The sequence below is a fragment of the Centrocercus urophasianus genome, unplaced genomic scaffold (genome assembly GCF_019232065.1).
Source record: "Centrocercus urophasianus isolate 14NV4802_14NV808 unplaced genomic scaffold, USGS_Curo_1.0 seq_27, whole genome shotgun sequence".
Classification (NCBI taxonomy): Eukaryota; Metazoa; Chordata; class Aves; order Galliformes; family Phasianidae; genus Centrocercus; species Centrocercus urophasianus.
In genome coordinates this window covers 9,745,862-9,766,547 of record NW_024884833.1, presented here as the reverse complement: position 1 = coordinate 9,766,547, position 20,686 = coordinate 9,745,862, and the positions used below count along the sequence as shown (strand labels likewise).

At 37.6% G+C, this 20,686-nt stretch overlaps 1 protein-coding gene across 1 annotated transcript in view; it reads left to right on the top strand.

The window, feature by feature from the left end:
- Window positions 1-20,686, top strand: part of PRUNE2 (prune homolog 2 with BCH domain) — a 136,563-nt gene that overhangs the window by 37,741 nt on the left and 78,136 nt on the right. Inside the window, exons 5-6 of the mRNA XM_042826820.1 lie at window positions 3,625-3,777; window positions 7,414-7,508. Coding sequence (XP_042682754.1) covers window positions 3,625-3,777; window positions 7,414-7,508 — 248 coding nt within the window. The remainder of the gene's footprint in view (window positions 1-3,624; window positions 3,778-7,413; window positions 7,509-20,686) is intronic.

The following is a 20,686-nucleotide window of genomic DNA, read 5'->3' as shown; positions in this document are numbered from 1 at the left end:
TCCATTAAACTGCTGAATCATTACATTTCTTATGGCAGCCAGCTGGCAAGGATGTGTTTCTAAGCACTCATTGTCAGGTACTCTGGATCAGTGCACTCTCAAAAATACCTCCTTATGTTTATTTGTATAAAACTTTGAAGGATGCCACAAGGTGCAGACTGCAACATGTAAACAGAGACAGATTTACAGAAAAAGCATCAGCAGTTTTTTAAACATGAACTTGCTTTTGCTGTTTACTAGCTGCACAGAAGAAGTCTCTCTGTGCTCTGCTGGGGCAGTTTGACTTTCGGTAGAGAAGACTGGTTTGTTATCCTGACCACCCAGACTAAGGTTGAGAAATGCCCTTTTAGGGCATTTTAGGGATGATGCCAATTTTTTTTCTGTTCTGTCTTGTACGTTGTTCAAATGACTCACATGTTTCTTAATTGACTCATCTCTAGGATACATGTAAGAAAGAACTGCAATAAAAGCTGCAGTTGTTTGAATAGATAATTTTATTATGCATGGAAACAGTTTTCTTGGAGGTAGTGCTCCCCCCAAATTACATTGTATTCCAGCTTTAATGTTAATTACAGGGAAGACTGCTTGCTTGGGTCTGTCTGTAGTTCTGGTTTGATTTGTAGTGTTGTTTTTTTGGAGGGTGAAGGGAAGGAGAGAAAATAGAAAGGGGGGGCAGGGGATGACAAAGTATACTTTCCATCAGGAAGTGTTGCTTTTCCCCTTTTCCCTGTCCTTTGTTTTTGCAGACTATGGAGCAAAACCTCAACAGGAGAAATGCCTATATTTTCATTGTACTGTTTCTCTCAGCCATAAACTTATAATTCAGGAGATGCTTGTGCTGTTCTGTTTTCCCAAAACGACTTCTGCCTTCATTAGATCATGTTTAATATTAATGTGCAGCAATTGCTTTTGGCAAAACTAGTGCTTCACTTCCAAACTGCTTTGCAAAAAGAATAAAATGCATATTGTTTTTTAAGAGGTCTAGCCCATTTTCTAGTGACCTTTCCCTCTAAAAAAAAATAAATCTGTAACACAGTATGATATATGCAAAAAATAATATTTAATCTTGTATTACCTATTATAAATTTATTTTCTTGTTGCTTGTCAGCAGACAAAGCAGCCTCCATCATGCTTTCAGAAACCCGTGGGGAGTTGCACCAGCACTCAGTGAACTCTACAGGAGTTTTCTGAGCCCATGCATCTCTTTTGCAGCAAGTACTTATGAGGGAGCATGTGACTAAGTGGACTAGTGACCTTTGGCCAAGTAAATTTACCTCATGTTAACTGTTGGTTTTTTTTTTTTTTTTTTTTTTTTTTTTTCAAATAGCTGGCATCTTAAGCTTCCCAGAGATACATAGCATGGGAGAAGTGTGTGCCTTTCTTTCTTTCTTGTTGATGAGCATACTGTTAAAGAATGAAAGAATGCTGGTATCCTATTAATTTGAAAAGTCTCTTTTTCTTCACTTCACCCTTTTAGAAAAGTTAACAATTGTAAGCATGACAGTATTGCAGAGACAAGGGAGGGAAAAAGGAAGAAAAGAGGGGAAAAAGCCTTTTTAAAAAGCTTTCTAAAATGTCTTGAGTTCTTATTTCGGGGTGACTGCATTTCCTTCTTACATGAAATAATAAATCCCCAAATTTCTCAGTTTACTCTGCTGTTTGAAGATACTGTCCCCAGTCAAAATACATAAAGAGGTCAGCAAGGAAAGGTTGAGGCTTCCAGATAGATGCTGCAGTACAGTGCGTTTCTAAACACTTTTTACTTTTACATTTGTACAGTAATGTTTATGCCTTAAAAAGGTAAAATCAAATTCAAGACTTTACCTTATTGTTAAAGAAGCGTAGAATTTTCACACAACAAATGCACACTGTTACCTACAGGAAAGCATGATAGGCTGCTGTAGAGTATCCTGGATTCCTAAAACAGTAAAATAGAATAGCATACTATTTTTTTTTTTTTTGAATTTGATAGATGCTAACCTATTTAATATTTTTTAAAATGTATTTTAGTTTTTTGCCTTTTTACTAGGAAAGTTGATTTCAGTAATGTGTGATGTTATAATTGTATCTGTGATGTGCAGATTTTACTGCCATGTGATGTGAAATTTATTCCTTGGATTAATACATCAGATACATGTAGCATAATTGAATTATATTTATGTATAAATATTGAGATTATTTAATCCACATAATATTTCTATAATAAGGAGGTGTGTATTTGGCATGGCAAAATTCATTAGTGTTGTGTGTACTGCTAAAATTTTTGAAGAAGTGCTTTTCATTATTTGCTGTGGTGACAGTGCAGGATAAAAAATAGTAGGAAGGGAACAGTATCTATTTATCTTCTATTCAAGAACCCTGGCTGTTGGTGCTTTATGGCATATGTACCTATCCTTATGAAACACTTTTCTTGTCAGCCTGGTGAGACTGGGGATGGTTATGTCTGTCTCTTGGCTGTTTGCTAAAGACTCAACATTTTGGATTGTAAGAACTATCTTATTGCAGTGATTTTCTCATTGACCTGTCATATTGCAGTGTGATCATACTCTTGTTTGAAATCCCCGTGTACAGCATAGTAATAAATAATTTCAATGCTGACTTGAAGGATTTTATTATCCTTAATTTAATGTGAGTAATTGGGAGTGAAGGCTGTCCATGGATATATTAATAAGTGGGATCTTAGTCTCCAAGGCATGAGAGAGTGGCTTTAGTCCTCCAGCAGTGTCAGGAATATTTCATGTAGCAATAGTGGTCTGAAAAGAAATCAAACTTACCTCTGTATAGTAAGAGCCAATGTAAGTACCAATTATGAAGAAGTTATTTATTGAACCGTATTTCTTTTAATCTTTAAAATTCTGTATATCATTTTGTGATGTGTTTTTTTTTCATATGTTCACTGACAAGGATTCACCTAGAGTCAGTTATGCTGAAATGACCATCATCTTGTGTCACATCGTATTTCTTTAGCTTATCCGTAATGCCTTCGGTAAATTTTATTTGCTATCCTCAGGAATATTTAAAAAAATTCTGGAAATAGTTCCCTGTAGAAGTCCTCATTTGCTGCAAGCAATGCAGCAAAATTGATTAAAAAAAAAAAAACAAAAAACAAAAAACAAAACAAAACAAATAACAGCAACAACTATTTAAGTATAAGCAGTTTAATTTGTGTGTTCAGATGATGGTATATCTTCTATTTTGGCGTATTGCCTGTTTATGATTGCTTCATTGGTGTCTGTAGAAGTAAAGCTGGCAATGTGGCTTTACTGTTTCCAAGCATCCCAACACTTGTCCTAGTGCTTAGATGAACAAGTCCTTACAACATAATGCTAGATGGTGGCTGTGCTGCAAAACTGTATTGGACACACACAAACATTCTGCACAACCATGACAGTATTGGAAGTAGCCATGTAGTTGTGGCATAGATCCTAACAAGATGCCCAGTTTAGAAACTCTCCATGTTTGGAAGATTATTCTGCTTGGAAAGTATTTGATATCCAATCCACTTAACTCACTTATGAAAGCAAGATCCAGATAGGAAAGAAAGGATAATGTAAACATTTTTGTTCCTGTGGTATCTCTTCAGTGTTAACAGGAGGTATTGATTTTTGCCTTTCAAAATTTCAGGAAGCATTCTCTTCAAGTGCATGTCTTCTGAGGCTGACACAATTACAGAGCAGCAGGAGAAACTGCTGTCAATACTAGAGGAAAAGTTTCCAGATCTTCCCCCACGAGAGGAAATTATCTCTGTTCTCCAGGATACTCGGTTTAACCCTCAAGGTAATCAGTTTTTTAGATATTTTACAGATTCTGTGAACCCAAGTAAAACTGAGTAGTTTGGCTAATTATGTGTTTTAAGAGTAGCAGCAGCATGCTTTTCAATGACATTCACATGTAGTTAAATTTAATTTAAAGTTAAATGACTTAAATTTTTAATCACAGAATTGTGATTTCTGAGATTTTGAGAAACTAGGGAACTTCTAGATAATTGCTTTTATGGATGACTAAGCACTGGCACAAGTTGCCCAGAGAGGTTGTGGTATTTCCTCCTTCAAGATCTTCAAAAGCTGCCTGAACCCATAGGCAGTCCTAGGTTTTCCCATAGAGTTTGAGCCAAATGACCTTCAGAGATCAACTCCAAACTCAACTGTTCTGTGATTTTCAGATAAAGTAAACACTAAATTATTTCACATACTTGCTTTACAAGTATAAACTAGCCAAATATTTTTGTAGAATCACAGTTGTGATACAAAGACTTGGAGGCTCTGGTGGATAAAAAGTTTAACAAAATGGCAGTGCACCCCTTAAGCCAGGAAGGCCAACTGTATCCTGGGCTGCATTAAAAGAGGAATGGGCAGCAGGGCAAGGGTGGTGATCGTTCCCTTGTGCTCTACCCTCCAGAAGCTTTATTTGGAGTACTGCATCCAGCTGTGGGGCCCCCAGAACAAGGAAAATAGAGTTTTCCAGAGGAGGCTGTGAAGATGATTGGAGGACTGGCACAACAATCCTATGAAGAAATGCTAAGGGAGATGGGATGTTCAGTCTGGAGAAGGCTTTAGGGAGATTTAATTGCAGATTTCCAGAACTTAAAGTGAGCTTATAAACAAGAGGGAGACCAAATTTTTGCGTAGTCTGATTGTCATAGAACCATGGAATATGTTAAATTTGGAAAAAAGCGCTAAGATCATCTAGTCCAGCTGCCAACATATCACCACCGTTCCCACTTAGACACATTCCTAAATGCCACATCTACACATTTCACCTCCGGTGCCCGCTGAGCCTCCTCTTCCCCAAATTAAATAATCTCTGTCTAATCAGCTGCTACAGACACTTCACAGGCTTTGTTGCCCTTCTGTGGAAACTCCTGCACCTCTCTGTCTATCTCAGTATTTCTGAGAAAATTTCTGATATACGCCAGATCCCATTTGGCTTCTTGGTCAACCCGGTCACACAGCTGGTTCATGTTGAGATCCTTTTCCTCACAGCATCTTTCCACTGCCCAGTGCCTGTAGCATTGCATGGAGCTGTTGTGACTGAAGTGCAGAACATGGAACCCTTGTCTTGTTGAATCTCACACAACTGACCTCAGCCAATAGATCCAGCCTGTCCAGATCCCCCTGTAGAGCCTTAAAGGCCTTTTTAACCCAATTCTGTGATTAATTGAGACTCAGATTCAAGGTATAATTAATATTTTAGGCCATGTCCAGAACAGTGTTGCAGTTACCTACCTGTAGTAAGAGTGGATTTTATCTTGTGAACCTTCCCAAATATATCAAGATGTCAACCTCTAGGGCTCTGTACAAGTGGAATGACTTTGACTGAAACTAAAGAAGTAGTGGGAAAATTTAACCCAATTCTGTGATTAATTGAGACTCAGATTCAAGGTATAATTAATATTTTAGGCCATGTCCAGAGCAGTGTTGCAGTTACCTGCCTGTAGTAAGAGTGGATTTTATCTTGTGAACCTTCCCAAATATATCAAGATGTCAACTTCTAGGGCTCTGTACAAGTGGAATGACTTTGACTGAAACTAAAGAAGTAGTGGGAAAACTGCAGTTCTTTCATTTACTTGTACTAGAAATAATTGAAGATATTTAGACACAGTTTTAGTGATCAATACTGGAAATATTTCCATACAATATTTGATAACAGGATTGTGAAGTTATTCTCTGAGAGGCAGAAGAAAGTTCGTATAATAACTCCCACATTTTTTACTATCTTCATTCAGTGCCATCTGCTACTAAGTTGTTAGCTAAGAGTACTGACCTACTAAGATACTTTTCTATAAGATATTTCAGGTAGCTACAGCACCCGTGCAGACTTGCATTGTTTTTTTTCCACTGTTTTCTGCCTGCCCGTTTGCTGAATCCTCTCATCTGATTTCAGACATTTAATCTGAAATGGTAGTTAAGGACAGAACTTGAGATACTTTTTCCTTTCCTCTTTCTTTCACTGAGGACACATACTAAATTAGTTCAGGGCTATAAGTTTTTGGGTAGTTTCCTGAGGTTTATACTGACATTACTTAAGAAGCTTCTTTTTTTTTTTGGTTTAGTTTCATAGCTATTCTTTGCTAGGTATTATGAGGTACAGACATACATATGTCATAGTATTTATATTTATAAAGTGCCAATGAATTTCTGAAGTCCTTTGAAGACATTTATTTCTGCTGAACATTCTACATTATGTACCTGCTATTTTAGGTTGTTAGGAAAAATTGGCAAAATAGAATAAAATTAAGGAAAGAAATCCTGATTTCATGCAGATATTATTAGTTGACTTGAATTAATGAATTCAGTTGTTAATTCACTTATTTCAGGTTCACTGGTCTGTAGCCCACCAGTAAGTCTATAGAGTACATACAAATATTTTTAAAAGGACAGACTCATAATATATGGCCATCAGATTGTCAGTAGATTGAATGCATTATTTGGACTCCATACAGTAGTATAGTAATGCAGTAGCTTGACTTAATGCAGAAACAGTACCAAAATAATTCATTTCTTTGGCTGTAAGTGGGTATTTGGATCCCTCTGAAAAATCAGTCATGCAAAATCATTTTGGATATTATCTAGCAAAGCTTTTAAAGTCTGCTGACATTTTGTTTGCCACTTTACACTGGAGTAAGTGGCTCTTAGTTTTGTTTGTATAGCTATATGGCTCCTTTGTATTTTGGATGGTATATTACATCTGTGCTTCTAGATATGATATATTTATTATGCAGCTTTTTAAGTCAAGCATCTATTATTGAAGAAACTTAGTCATGCAGATTTTATATATATTGTACTTAACTATATTTATGTGTCCCCTTATACTCCAAAGCAATTCCAGTTTTTCTTCTGTAGTTTTACTCTCTAGTTTCTGCTGATAATATGAGCTTCTGTATTTATTGTACACATATATCCAGGAAGGACATTTACTGTTTGATTTACATAAATCCATTGGTGGTATCAATTTGTAAAGAAAACTGAAAAGATTGAATGGCTTTATATTTTACAAATACCATAATATTCCACACACACTTTTCAGGGTATTATTCCAGAAGTATTTCCAGTGACTTAAGGATGGTCTCTGTATTCCTTTATCAGTAACTGAAATTCATTTAACCTAACAAGTGTGAATATTCACATAATTTCATTTAATTGCAGGAAACTTAGCTCTTCATCCTTTGTTGTTTCTGTGCTTTTATTGATTTTTTTTTTTTTTTTTTTTTTTAATCTGTTCCTTTCTTAAAGAAATTGCCTGGGAATTTTAAGATTTAATTATTAGCATTCATTTGATATTAATATTCTGGTAGTGTGTCCTGAAGTTCAGAAGTCACAGAATTAAAGTTCAAGCTGTGTTTTTAATTAATGTTGCTATATCTGTTCAGCTATGAGTGTCTGGATGTATTCAAATTCTTTTTTTCTGACACAGGTATAAGCATCGAGGAAGTTATGCTGAAAGATCTCAAGGAGATTTCAGATGGAGAAATCAAGATAGCAATTAGCACTGTGTATATGACACTAGAGGTAAGAGAAAGCCTAAATAACATAGTTGGTAACTAGCCCTAATGCATAAGGAAAGAGCTCTTTAACAAAGATTTTGAACCTTGTATATTTTTTTATATAGAGTATATAGGCATATACTCCTTGTATATGAGCAGAGTTTTCACTAACTTTGGAAGAGTAGCTGTTTGTGATCTGACTATCAATGTTTTACTTCTGATTATTTCTTCCTATTGGTTAATTCCATGGTGTATAAGACAGCGACACCAGCAAACTGCAGCCTTTGGGCAGTCTGAAGTTTTCTAGTCACACTTCAGTAGTGTTTTGTCCTACTTTTCACTTCTGTTGTGCTGTACAATTTACATATCTGATCTAGCATTTCCTCAGCTCTCAGAAAGGAGAGTATATCCTTATGTTCCTTACACCCTAAAACTATGTCCCTGTTACAGTCTGAAAGAGGCTGCTGGTATTTTCTTTCTCAACCAGTCCCAAACATTTTGCAGCTTCTTATAGAAAACTTCTGTGATATGTTTTGTGTAATTATGTGTACAATTAATGAATGTACAGATGTTATGATATAGCAGAGATCTTAGCTACATAGTTGTTACACCAAAGCAGGAAACAGAAATTATAGGTATACTCACCTATATCCTAGGCTTGTATGGAAAACTCCAGTGGAGTTGATCTCCAGAGAAGATCCTTCCCTCCGGCAGCCAGCTCTTAAATGGGTCTAGGAGAGGTCGAGCCAGGCTCCACCCCTTCCAGCAGCACAGGTGAATTGCCTTCACCTGTGCTCCCGTGGCTGACTCATGCTTGCCTCAGGTGATTAATCAGAGGCTCAGGCCATGAATCAGCAGTTCCCATACACTCCACTTGTTCAGGTTGACTAAAGGGTGAGCTTTTCCTAATACAGAGATCGGATATATTGCGACGCTTATACAATTTCCATCATGATGCATGTTGGTAAAATTCGAAATGAGTTACTATCGGTGAATGTTGATATTCTTTTATGGGCCAGTGCTCAATGATGTTACTGGAGGCATGCAGTCATGAGGTGCATGTCCATCCTATGCTCCATCAGTCCCACGTAGACCATCACCGGGTGTTGCACATGATCTGACAGTAACACTGGAATGCTTTGATGACATTTCATTCCTTCCTGTGATCCTGAAGGCTCACAGACTCACGGGGAGTAATACAGATGTTTCAGAGGTACCAGGAGGGGAAGGTCTGCTCTCCAGGGCAAGATACAGGCTGTATTTCTGTCCTGGGTCAACACTTCCACTTGTAATGGGGCATGTGCTGACCGCCTGTACCATACCTTCTGGCCTTATGTCTGCAGCTGCATACTAATATCAGGCGCCAAAGGGGGTGTCCTGATCTGCCAAAGGGGCATGATGGGGGTCCCTTTAGCAATGAAAATCAGAGTATTGACCACAATATCAGTAGGCCATGTACCTATTACTGGAGGGACTACTGAGCCTCCCACTTCCAACGGTCTTCCCCATGGTGCAAATAGGCCACACCATTTGGGTCTTACCTGCACCTTCCAAGGCTATTTTATTCTATGGGTACCTGGATCTAAATTCTCAGGGGCAGGGAGCAGAAGATTATTTTGTGTCCTCTAGCAAGATGGACTGTTGTTTCAGGCACGTTTCAGGCAATGATCTCAGTCTCATCTTAGAGCAAGCATTGCAATCCCGGCATGCCTGGACGATGTCAGGTAGCTGTATGGGCAGTCCCCATGCTTTAGCAGCTGCCCACCTTGTCTTTTGTCCTACATGCCGCAGCTTCTGATGTAACCAGTAGGCGATGTTCTCTGATGGTGAATTCTCAATCCATTGAACTCAGGCCAGTGTATCAGCTTCATCGTTTCTCGGTGACTATAGAGGCTGATGACTAGAAACATAATAGACACGTACAGTCCTGTGTTTGACCGTATTCTATATGTCTAACCACATGTCCTTGCCCCAGATCGGCTGGGCATGGATAGTTAATTCCTGAGTGGCCCACTGTGCAATCCAAAGAGTGAGCCCCTGGTACACAGCCCAACGATCTGTACAGATATTCAGGATACCATCACCAGGTTCCTTGGTTGTAATCATCCACACGGCTCGCAGTTCTGCCCATTGGCTGCTCTGACCATCCCCCTCGTCATCCCCCCCCTTCTGATTCCTTCACTGTTCTTGATACTTCATCTTGCCCAACCGGGAGTCCATACTGTCTTACGTTAGTAATACGGCGTGGTTTTGGCAGGCAAACAGGCCCATGTTTCTCATGGCCTCTTAATACTGCCTGCACCGCCCGGATACTGATACATCTCTGTCGAAGTCTGAACTCTCCCACAGTTGTCTGGAGAGCCAGACCCCATAGAATATCTATGCCCAAGATGTATTCCTGGGGTGGGGCAATAGATACCTTATACTCCTGGGATGGGGTGCCAAACCCTCAATTTCAACCATGTTTGGGTGACAGTAATAGTCTGTCCCCGAAAACCACCACTCATCACTCATTCTCCATCAAATTTGGTCGGATCTCTGTAGATAATTGATGTTTCTGCTCTGGTGTCCACTAATGCCATTACTCTCTGAATATTTTTTCAGGACCAATAAATCATTAATTCTATGTAGGGCCTCCGGTCCCATCTGGAGAATTCATCGCCATGAATTGTGCTATGGCCAATTCTTTTGCTTACGGTGGCTCAGGCATCGTTGACTGAGACACCTGAGGTGTTGACTGAGGTGACTTTTTTTTCCTATTAGGAACAATGAAATCTTCTAAGTCCCATGTCATTGTTGGTATTCTCTCTATAACCCTTACCCTTGGTTTCTTAGGGTAGTTCTGAAATTTTTGATTGTCCTTTAGTTGTATCTAAAACTGGAGAAGGACATGGTTGGGCTGGCATTTAATCTTAGCAAATTGGACCCAAGCCCAAATAAAGTCATTAAACTTTTTTTTTTTGGGAAACCATTATGGGTCCCAGTCGAAGAGCTTGAGTAGCCAGCATCTTGGTTTTAGTCACTAGCAGGACCTCAGCTTCTTCTAATGTTCGAATGTTGCGCCTGGTCTGCAGGTGTTCTGTTTCTCCTAGGTTGGCCACTAACTGGGCAGCCTGCTGGACTACCACTTCTGAGGCCATTAGGGATTTAATATAGAGACCAAAGTGCCATATAGATGAGAGGGAGCTTGCTGTAGAATTAAGTCTTTCATCCCTTCTGAGAATTTGACTGTATCAGGGCCATCAAATGTATCTTCATAAATTGCTTTCCTTATGCCTAGTTCATGGATATGATTTTGAAGGTCCTCCATGGAGGACCACATTGCTGTATGTAGAGGTATATCAGATTTATTCGGCCATACCATACGGCAGGCCTATGTTAGGTCCTGTGTATATCCTATGTTAGATCATTCTATTATAGAGTGGTTTTCATCAGGATATTGGTTACCCGCATATAACCTCTGCCTGAGAGCAGGATGGACAGTCATGGTGGCCAACTTGGCTATTTCTGGGCCATTCACCAAAACGCTTCCCTGTTAAATGCCAAGTTCTTGCTCTAACTTTTCGATACAGTCTTTCAAAAGTTGGTTTTCATTCTCTAAAGTATTATTCCTCATTTCCATATGATTTAAAGCATTTAATAGTGGCCACGCCACTGTGGAAGCAACTAATTGTCTTTCTTTCGTGATCAGTATATCTTTGCTAAGTCGCTGAAAGTAATCTATCATGCAGTATGAGGAGATATTTCCCATAAAACGTAAGGGATCCCATTTTTCAATGATGACTGCTCGTTCATAATAGGGAGATCCCAAAGTCCTGGGATCATTTTATTTAGGGGGGCAACCGCTTTTTTTTTTTTTTTTTTTTTTTTTTTTTTTTAAATCTTCTTTTTTCATTTTGTCAGTTTCAGTGAATGGGCTAGTAATTAGGAAGTAGATTTAGCATTATAGTTTATTTAAATTGTTTCATAGACTATGTAGAGTGTAGGTCTTGTGCTCCACACATCCAAGTTCCATCTTGACTGTTCAGAGTCATTATGACCTGAAACTATTCCTTGTGGCAAATTGAATTTAGCAACAATAAGTTTTCACAGTCCTAAAAGCAGGCCAGTCTTCAAACCCTTCTCCGCAACTGTGTAACATTTGATGACAGCACAGTTTACTCAAGGAGTGGCAATACCTGTTGATCAGACAGTAGAAATTTCACAGTTTTCTGTCTGTGAGTGCATCTAGTGGCTGTTGAGGAAGAAAAGTAGATTCCGTTATAGGTAAAAAGAACAAATGATCGGAGTTTTACTGAAGACGGATTATTTCTAATCATAACTTTGGTATTTTTATTTCTTAACCTTACTTAGCATTTTTGGGCTTCTCCACCTTTTGCTGTGAATATTATATTAAAGTGTTATTTTTTTCAGAAGAGTAACTACTTTTTTTTCAGTTGTGACATTTATAAACTCATACTTTGTTCTAAAAAAGATTGTTAATTTCGTTGTCTGGTTTGAATTTTCTGCCTTACTGCAGTTTGCTCAAGCATTTTCTGAACTCTCTTATTTACAGTATTTTGTAGTATGAGACATTTTTAATTAATTAATCAATTAATTAGTTAATTAATCTTAGCTGTTGGGGATGATATGGTCTCACTGTGGTAAAGTGGGTGGCTTGCAAAAACGTTCTGTGCTAATTATTTCACTTAGTATTGGAAACATAGTTTTCATTAAGGAATTACAAACAAAACTGTCCAGTTCAGTGTTCCATTTAGATTTTGGTTACAACGTGAAAATTCAGAAATTTTAATGGCTTTTGGATTTTTCCAGCAATTATCATGCTAATTTTATATTCATCCTGAAAGTGCTCTGCAGGCATTACCTGACTAAGGGAATGTGAAGCGCAGACTTGCTGCAGGTGGCAAATATGTGTATGTGATTGTTTCTTTAGAAATTTCACAAGGTCAAATTATTTCCTGAATCAACAGATAAGTAAAAACATTTTTCATTAAACTGCTTTCTATAGGCTCAATTATTTGCTTTGATTCAGTGTTTTATCGTATAGCTGATATTGCTGAAACCAAATACAGTGTTTCTGTAGTTATATTGTAAACTGCTCAAAAGCATGCATCTTCTGGTGTGATATACGGATATATATAATGAAAAAAGAAAGTGTTTTAGCTCTGATTTCAGCCAACTTTCCACTATAGTGAAGACAGAAATCAGTAAGTCTGATATCCTGACTCACGCACTCAGAAACACATCATCAGATAATTTTGTGGGCTTCTTATTTTGCTATATTTCCGGCAAGTTTACAGATTTTTGTTGAGAGTAAATTCTGAAAAAAATACTCAATACTTGGGAAGATGGAGGTTCTTTTTAGGCAGATCTTGGCCTGGAGGTAAGTTTCTTTCACAGAACCCTAGAATCCTAGAATCGTAGAATGGTTTGGGTTGGAAGGAACCTTTAATATTATCTAGATCCATCCCCCTGCTATAGGCAAGAGGTACCTCCCACTCAACCAGCTTGCTCAAAGCCCCATCCACCCTGGCCTTGAATGCCTTCAGGGTAGGGGCACCCACAACCTGTTCCTGTTTCCCTTCTTTGCCGCTGATTTCCTATGTTAGATCATGGAATCATAGAATGGCCTGGGTAGAAAAGGACCACAATGATCATCGAGTTTCAACCCCCCTGCTATGTGCAGGGTCACCAACCACCAGACCAGGCTGCTCAGAGCTACCTTTAGCGTGGCCTTGAAATGTCTCCAGATATGGGGCATCCACAGCCTCTCTTGGCAACCTGTTCCAGTGCGTCACCACCCTGTGTGTGAAAAATTTCCTTCTAATATCTTACCTAAACTTCCCCTGTCTTAGTTTAAAACCATTCCCCCTTGTCTTATCACTATCCACCCTCGTAAACAGACGTTCCCCCTCCTGTTTTACACTCTCTTCGAGAAGATAGATAAATCATTTCTTTCCTCAGTTTCCTGTCTTTAGCTGAGAATGTTAATCTTTTGTTTCTTGAGTGTGTCATGTGGTTAAATTAATTGAAGTCTGTGCTAGTTATGTTGCTATAAACCCTGTTTCTATTACTTATGATACATATTTCATTTTACCTGTGAAAATATTTTCTAGGCTCTGTATTTTATAGGGAAGGAAATGATAGTAACTAATAAGTCATCAGTTGTAAGTTAATACAGTTATTGAATGCTATCACATAACAATATTCACGCACGTAGAATATTAAAGGCAGACTCCTATTCTCAACAGTTTCTTTTGAAGAAAGATGTGAATGCAGAAACTAATAGTGCATTGCCCTCAATACTTTGTTTGTATGTCAGTGCTGATGTTATTCAAAAGTGTGTAATTTAGATCCATTCTCTATTGGCTTACTGGTTGTTTGCGGCATGATGTTTAAGTATCCTTAGAAAGGAAAAGCTTTCAGATGTTGCTGGAGTAGGAAGTGGTGGCATGAAGGGAGGGAAGTGTTTAGATTTCAATGAGAATTTGTGTGAAGCTTTGCAGTTTTTTGAAATAATTACTGTCGGATCTTGTCTTCGAAGATTTGGGTGACATTAAAGCTTATAAGTTGAAATCAGACTTCTGTCTCTGCATAGCGGCATTTTTTTTTTAAATATAGGGGGGAAAAACAGCATCAAAGCCCATGTTACAATTATTTTTGTTGCCCTTTATCACAAAGTTTCCCCAAGTCATAATAATGATTACTCATAGGATATTGTAGCAAAATTCAATGCATGCATTGTAGTTAATTTCTATTACATTATGTTATACCCTGAGAGTATGTTTTGCTTTTCTCTGCTGGAATTCTCTTGGAAATGAGAAATATCTTCTCAATGTGGCTTTCCGTGAAAGTAATTTTTTTCCTGAGAAATGAACGCTAAACTGAACTCTATTTTCTGCTTTTATAAGTCTGCTACAGTGGACTAAAGTTCAGGTTCCATGCATGATCGCTTTAGTTGAAATCGCTCCTGAAGTTCAAGCTAAATAATTCATTTGTTGGACTGAGTCCTGTATCTTCTGTTCCATGAAAATTTATTCTATCTCCTTGCAGAAATAATTTTGGACAATAGAAAAATCAAATTCCTCCACTGATAATTTAGGCAGTCCACTGATAGTAGGGCAAACAGTCTATTTGATATCACCTACTAGTCCAAACAAATTGAGAATAGTACCAAGAGCACTGGCTCCGCAAGAAGTTTTCTCATCGTAGAGGAACTCTTTATGTCATAGAGAAACTCAAAGTGACTGAGCAACTTATGAGAACATAGGAAATTTGGATGTTTGGAAGCACAGTGGATCTGCTCCCCAGCAGATAGATAGTCTGATCTCAGAGGTGCAATTTAATTTTTACATTTTTTTTAATAGTAGTTTGACATGCAGCTACACTGCTTGCTTGTTCTAGTTCATATGTATATAGCAAAAAATTGTGAGAGTACCCATAAGATGCACAAAGCAAGGATCTCAGATTCAGCTGGTGCACATAAAACAAGTGATAGGTAGGCTATTAAGTGTTGTGTGAATCTCCAACATGCTTGTTTGAAGGTTTGAATCTTTTTTGTCTGTCTGTAATGACTGGACCATAGTTACACATTTGGGAACTTTTTTTCTTGTGGTATAAATATAAACATATTTTAAATGACATCAAATTGGCACATGAATTTCTTTTTAATGCTAAAAACAAAACAAGAAGAAAGCCCCAAGTAAACATGTTAACATTTAATCTTCCAGTAATGGAATTGGAAACAAAATTCTCTGTAACTTACAATAGCAACGCTGTGTAGAGATATTTTTCTGATGCCTGTTGTGAGAAGTTAGGGTATGTAAAATAAATGATGTATGGAGCTGTAGGAATGCGACTTTTGCAGACTACCTTATGTCTAAGGAACATTAAACATAGGGTTCTCGTTTAGCAAATAAATAACCATTCATTTCAATGGCTGCATAGTCTGGACTTTTGTGCATATTTTTGCAAAGATGAGAAGAGGCCATTAGGGATTTAATATAAAATAAATCGCCAAGGGGTCTTCTTGTAGTCCTAGTCTTTCTGCCACATGGTGTGTCACTAATGTGCATAAATGGGCTTAAATGAATTTGTTATCTGTATTACATTTGCAGTATGTATATATTTATATATTATTTTTTAATTGTGTTTAAAAATAAAACATTAAATACATCATTTCTGAGAGTTGAAAACATACCATTTGTAAATAAATCAACCTTAATTAAGGTCTTAAAATGTCATTGTGTGAGATGTGCCTGTAGAAAAATGTATAACATATATAGTACACAAAACTCAAATATACTTGCATTTGCTTTTTTAGAAGCACTAGCAGGGTTAAGTTGTCCCCTTGTAGGACTGTGTAATGCAGTCAGACATGCATTAATGTAAATACCACACTCATATTTAAATGTCAGAATGTAGTGTTCTGGAGGATGGTGGCTGTTATGTTGACGCCTCAGGTCAGACTAAGTACCTCAACTGGAGTGAGTACGATCCAAGGTGGGGAGAGCTGAAGCAGACCCGCTGAATTCTCCGTTGCAGTTATTTCTTCATCTTCAAAGGTGTGAAAAGAAACTGGTAGGAAGAACCTTAGATTAAGAGCTTGTTAAGGTTGATTATAATGATTACCAGGGTTGCATGTAGTTTTAAATGAAGACCAGATTATTTCCAGGAGACCATATGAGGATGATATGGGATGAAGTGCCCCTGCTCACTAAAATATGTCCATGTGAAGTCGTGGAACGTATCAGGCAAGGTATATATTAGAGTCCACTGTGACATGAAAAAGAAAGTGAGCTACTAAAATTTGCCAAGACGATTTTATTTATCAGCGAGTCCAAATCAACCTATGTTTAAGCCTATGTTATTAAAGTAATATTTGAAAGATGAATTTGGTTATTTCCTTCTATACTGCTTTCATGACTCATGTAGTAAACCAGAAGCATCAGAAATTGTGTACTTGCAGTATCACCTCTTGCCTGAAGTACAGAGTTCTGTATACAATACCAGTTCTGCAATAGAATGTGTGTTGATTTTCAATTTATTTTGGTGTCTGAAGAAATAGACTTTATATGTTAAATTTTATCTGACATTTATTCTGAATTTGGTCTCTGCTATTGTTTTGCTCAATCTTGGCTCAAAAGTTAATAAACAAAGTAAAATAGCTGTTAGAATGATTAAATGAATAAAGATGCACATTAGCTTAATATACTAACATTTACCATGAAAATGTGCTTGTATTTACAAGCATATTATTCAAGGAGATAAACCGTATTTTCTTTTGTATTGTTTATGAAATGTATTTCTCTACATAAAATCTTTATTATACATGTTAAATATCTTTATGAAATATGGCTTTGTAACATACATATCTCTCAGCTAAATAAAGCAATATCTATAGTATCATTATTGAACTGCATTCCTGACTTCTACAGAGCTGACTAATTCATCATTTGTATACACTCCTAGTTCTTGTCAGTAGCATTTCAGCTCAGCTGTTCATGGGGCATAGACATTGACAGCGGGAGGTGCTGTTTTGAGAAATGTTCAGCATAAAAATATTTTTTTGTGTGTGAAATACATTATACTTTTACTTATGTTAATGTAAAACATAACTTGAACACTTAATACTTTAAGATCTGGACATGATGCATGAAAATAAGGAGACATAATATGAGTAACAGCCATATAAATATTACAGAAAAGTTAAATTTGCTTTTTTTTTTTTTTTTCTTTGCCTATTGCATGGGAAACAACTTAGTGTAGAGCACTAAACTGTTGATCCAAGATTACAAAATAATTCAAGCTGTAAGTAAAATATGTTTTGTTTGCTGGTGTTAGTGTTACTGCATAAGATCGCAGTTATATCCACACAAAATGACAGATAGATATAGAAGAGGCAAACATCTTTCTTGATAACCGCTTTTCTATTTTTTCATTATGAAATTTAGAGAAACATACACACACCTGTAAAATAATGTAATCTTTATTTAGAATGGTGGTACTTTGTGCAGAAAAACAAAACAAAAAAATCTGCTGTGTCTTGAAATACTCATTTTGTCCAATCCGCTTGGCAGATCGTGTACATAAACAATTTTTGAACTGGAATTTAAGTGAATGCTTATCAGTGGTAAATGTTATGATAGCCCGTGTTAGTAGTACACACCAATGAACTTTATACCTTCTGCTACATGTTAGGAGCTCAGACCTGCAGCGCTTAGTCATTTTAAAATGTAGTAATATTTTGGAATTTTATATTAATTAAATTGATTAGAAGTACTCTGTGAATTGTTGTGTTGTTTTGTTTTGTTTTGTTTTCCCAGCTTTTGCGTGCTCTGGTAAAAGGGAAGATCCTTCTTTACAACTGCATGTAACTGGGTATGCTGTGAGCTTGCTTGAAATCAAATGCTGTGTCTGACAAAATTTCAGGGTGCTAATTTATGAAACAGTTGTGATATCTTTCATCTCATTTTCTAAGTATAGATGGAACTTACTGATTATCATTATAAGAGTGAGAAGTATTTGAAGTCTTAGAGAGCTTTTCAGTGTATTGTTCCCAAAAAGTATCTGCTTAATATTTTTTTTTCATTAGTTTTCTTAAGGATTTGGTCTCAGTAAATTGATTCCTGTTGTTTTCTTCATATTCGTGTTCCTGGTTATACGGATAAAACATGCTTTCACTGAAAACTTAGGCACAGAGAGATTTTCCTTTTTCCTGCTTGCATTATTCTTGTGGATTTTTTAATTTACTTTTTTTACAATGTCACAAACTTCTCATTACTGATCAGGTTAAAAAAAATAAAAACAACACAAAAACAACTGAATACTTTCTGCTGCTTTAATCTTGCCACTCTCAATGAATTAGTACCTGACAGCTGTTTTCCAGGATTCTTACAGTCTCCATTCTTCCTGAACACAATATTTATGCTGCTGTAAAATAAAATGTTTACTGAGGTCAATATGTTTACAGTAATAGAAAATTCTGGCAGTTGATAAACTGTATCATGCTAGGTTGTTTATACTGTACGGTATTTGCACTGTAGATGTGGACCGTTCAGGTATATACAACTCCTTTGTGACTGGGAGAGCGTTATCTTCAGTCTCCAAGAAGGAAATAACAAATGTGAATATAAGATACCTGGTTCTTTCACTCAAGTCTAGGAGGACTGTGTAGTTGGTAGCAGAATACAAAACAATATGTCAGAATTCTGTTTTCCTTGTAGGATGTTTCTTCTTTTGCGTTAATTAATTGTTGGTTTCTCCCTTTGTCAACAGAAGTTTATACTTGATATTTATTTATACTTGATATTTATTTACTCCCAACTTGGGCTCTTAGAATCATAGAACTGTGAAATCACTGAGGCTGGAGAAGACTTCTGAGGTCATCTAGCTGAAACATCAATCCATCTCCACCATGCCCAGTAAACCATGTTCCTAAATGCCATATCTACCCTTTTTCTTGGAAACTTCTGGGAGTGATGACTCCACCACTTCCCTGTGCAGTGTGTTCCAATGCTTGACCATTCTTTCAGATAGTATTTTTGTTTGTAATATCCATCTTCAACCTCCCCTGATGCAGCTTAAGGACATTTCCTCATCCACTATATGCATCACTTGGTGATAAAGGGAAAAGAGGTTGGTCAAGCAGGATCTGCCTTTTATGAACCTGTGCTTTCTAGAACTGACCTCCTACTTGTTTTGAACATACTGTTTGATTTCCCCAATACCAAAGTCAGGCTGACAGTTTTGTAGTTCCCTGAATATTCCTTCCACCCCTTCCTGTAGAGGGGAACATTGGCAAGTCTCTAGTCACCTGGGACCTCGCTTGGCTTAGCAGGACTGTTGATAAATGATGGAAGAGCACTTAGAGAGCACTTCAGCTCTCTCCCTCAGCACTATGGTGTGGATGATTTGTGATAGTTTATGTGAAGTAGCAAGTCATTTCCTTTTGAATTACGAGGTATTTATTCTGGTTCTGATCCCTGTCTTCCAACTCAGAGGGTAGAGTACTCTGAGGACTGCTCTTACTTTTAAAGGCAGAAGCAGAGGAGACATTTAGGCCTTTTCCTCACCCTCAGTGTTCCCTGCCACATCTAATAAAGGATGAAGATCCTGCTTGGCCCTCATTTTATTGTTAATGCATTTTTCCTGGACCCCTTTTGACATTTAGGACTGTCTCAGAAGGGACTCTTCCAGCTTCTGTTCTAAACAGTGCTAAGTCTGCCCTCTGAAAGTTCAAGGTAGCATTTTTGCCAGTCAGTCTCCTGATTTCACCAGGAATGGAGAACATTTTGTGGTTACTCTGTTCAAGACTGTTTCTGTCATTCATATCTCCTAACAGTCCTTCTCTGTAAATAGCAGGTGTAAGGACACACCTGTTATGTTAGACTTTCTTGCCTCTGCTGTGTTATATTTCTAGCAAATGTCTGATAATTTCTTAAAAAAAAAAAGCAAACAAACCAAAACCCAAACAAAAGTAACTACAGCCTTTCAAATACAGAAGTGTAAACATTCCAATGGGAATCTTCTTTACTTCTTTAACAGAGAGAATTGGTGAGTATTCTGGGCCACCCTCAGAATTCATAGAACTGTAGAATGCCTTGGGCAACATTTCCCAAGGCCCCGTCCAACCTGGACTAGACGAGCTGCAAGGATGGGTATTCATGTCTTGTCTTGGCAACCCTCTGAGAAAAGAATTTCCTCCTCAGTTCTAATCTAGATCTCCCTTGTTTTAGTTTAAAACCATTCCCCCTTGTCCTATCACTACTATCAGACCATATGAAAAGCAACTTGCCCTCCCATTTCTAAGTGCTCTTCAAGTTCTGGAAGATCACAATGTACCTTTCTCTACTCACAGCTGAACAATCCCAGCTTCCTTAGTCTTTCTTCTCAGAAGTGATACAGCACCCCTCTAGTCTTCATGGCCTTCTCTGGACTAGCTTCAACAACTCCATATATTTATTGTGCTGGGAGTGCAGTACTCCACGTGGTTCCTCATGAGGGGGCAGAGCAAAGTGACACAGTCACCTCCTTTGCCCTGCTGTCCACCCCTCTTCGTGCTACCCAGTATACAGTTGGCCTTCTGGAATGAGTTTGCTAGCTCATAGCAAGCTTTTATCAAATACAGAATTGGTGTGTTTTTATTTAGGTTTCCTGGATACCAGGCTGATTGTTTCCCCAGCTGTTTGCTACAGGCTACAG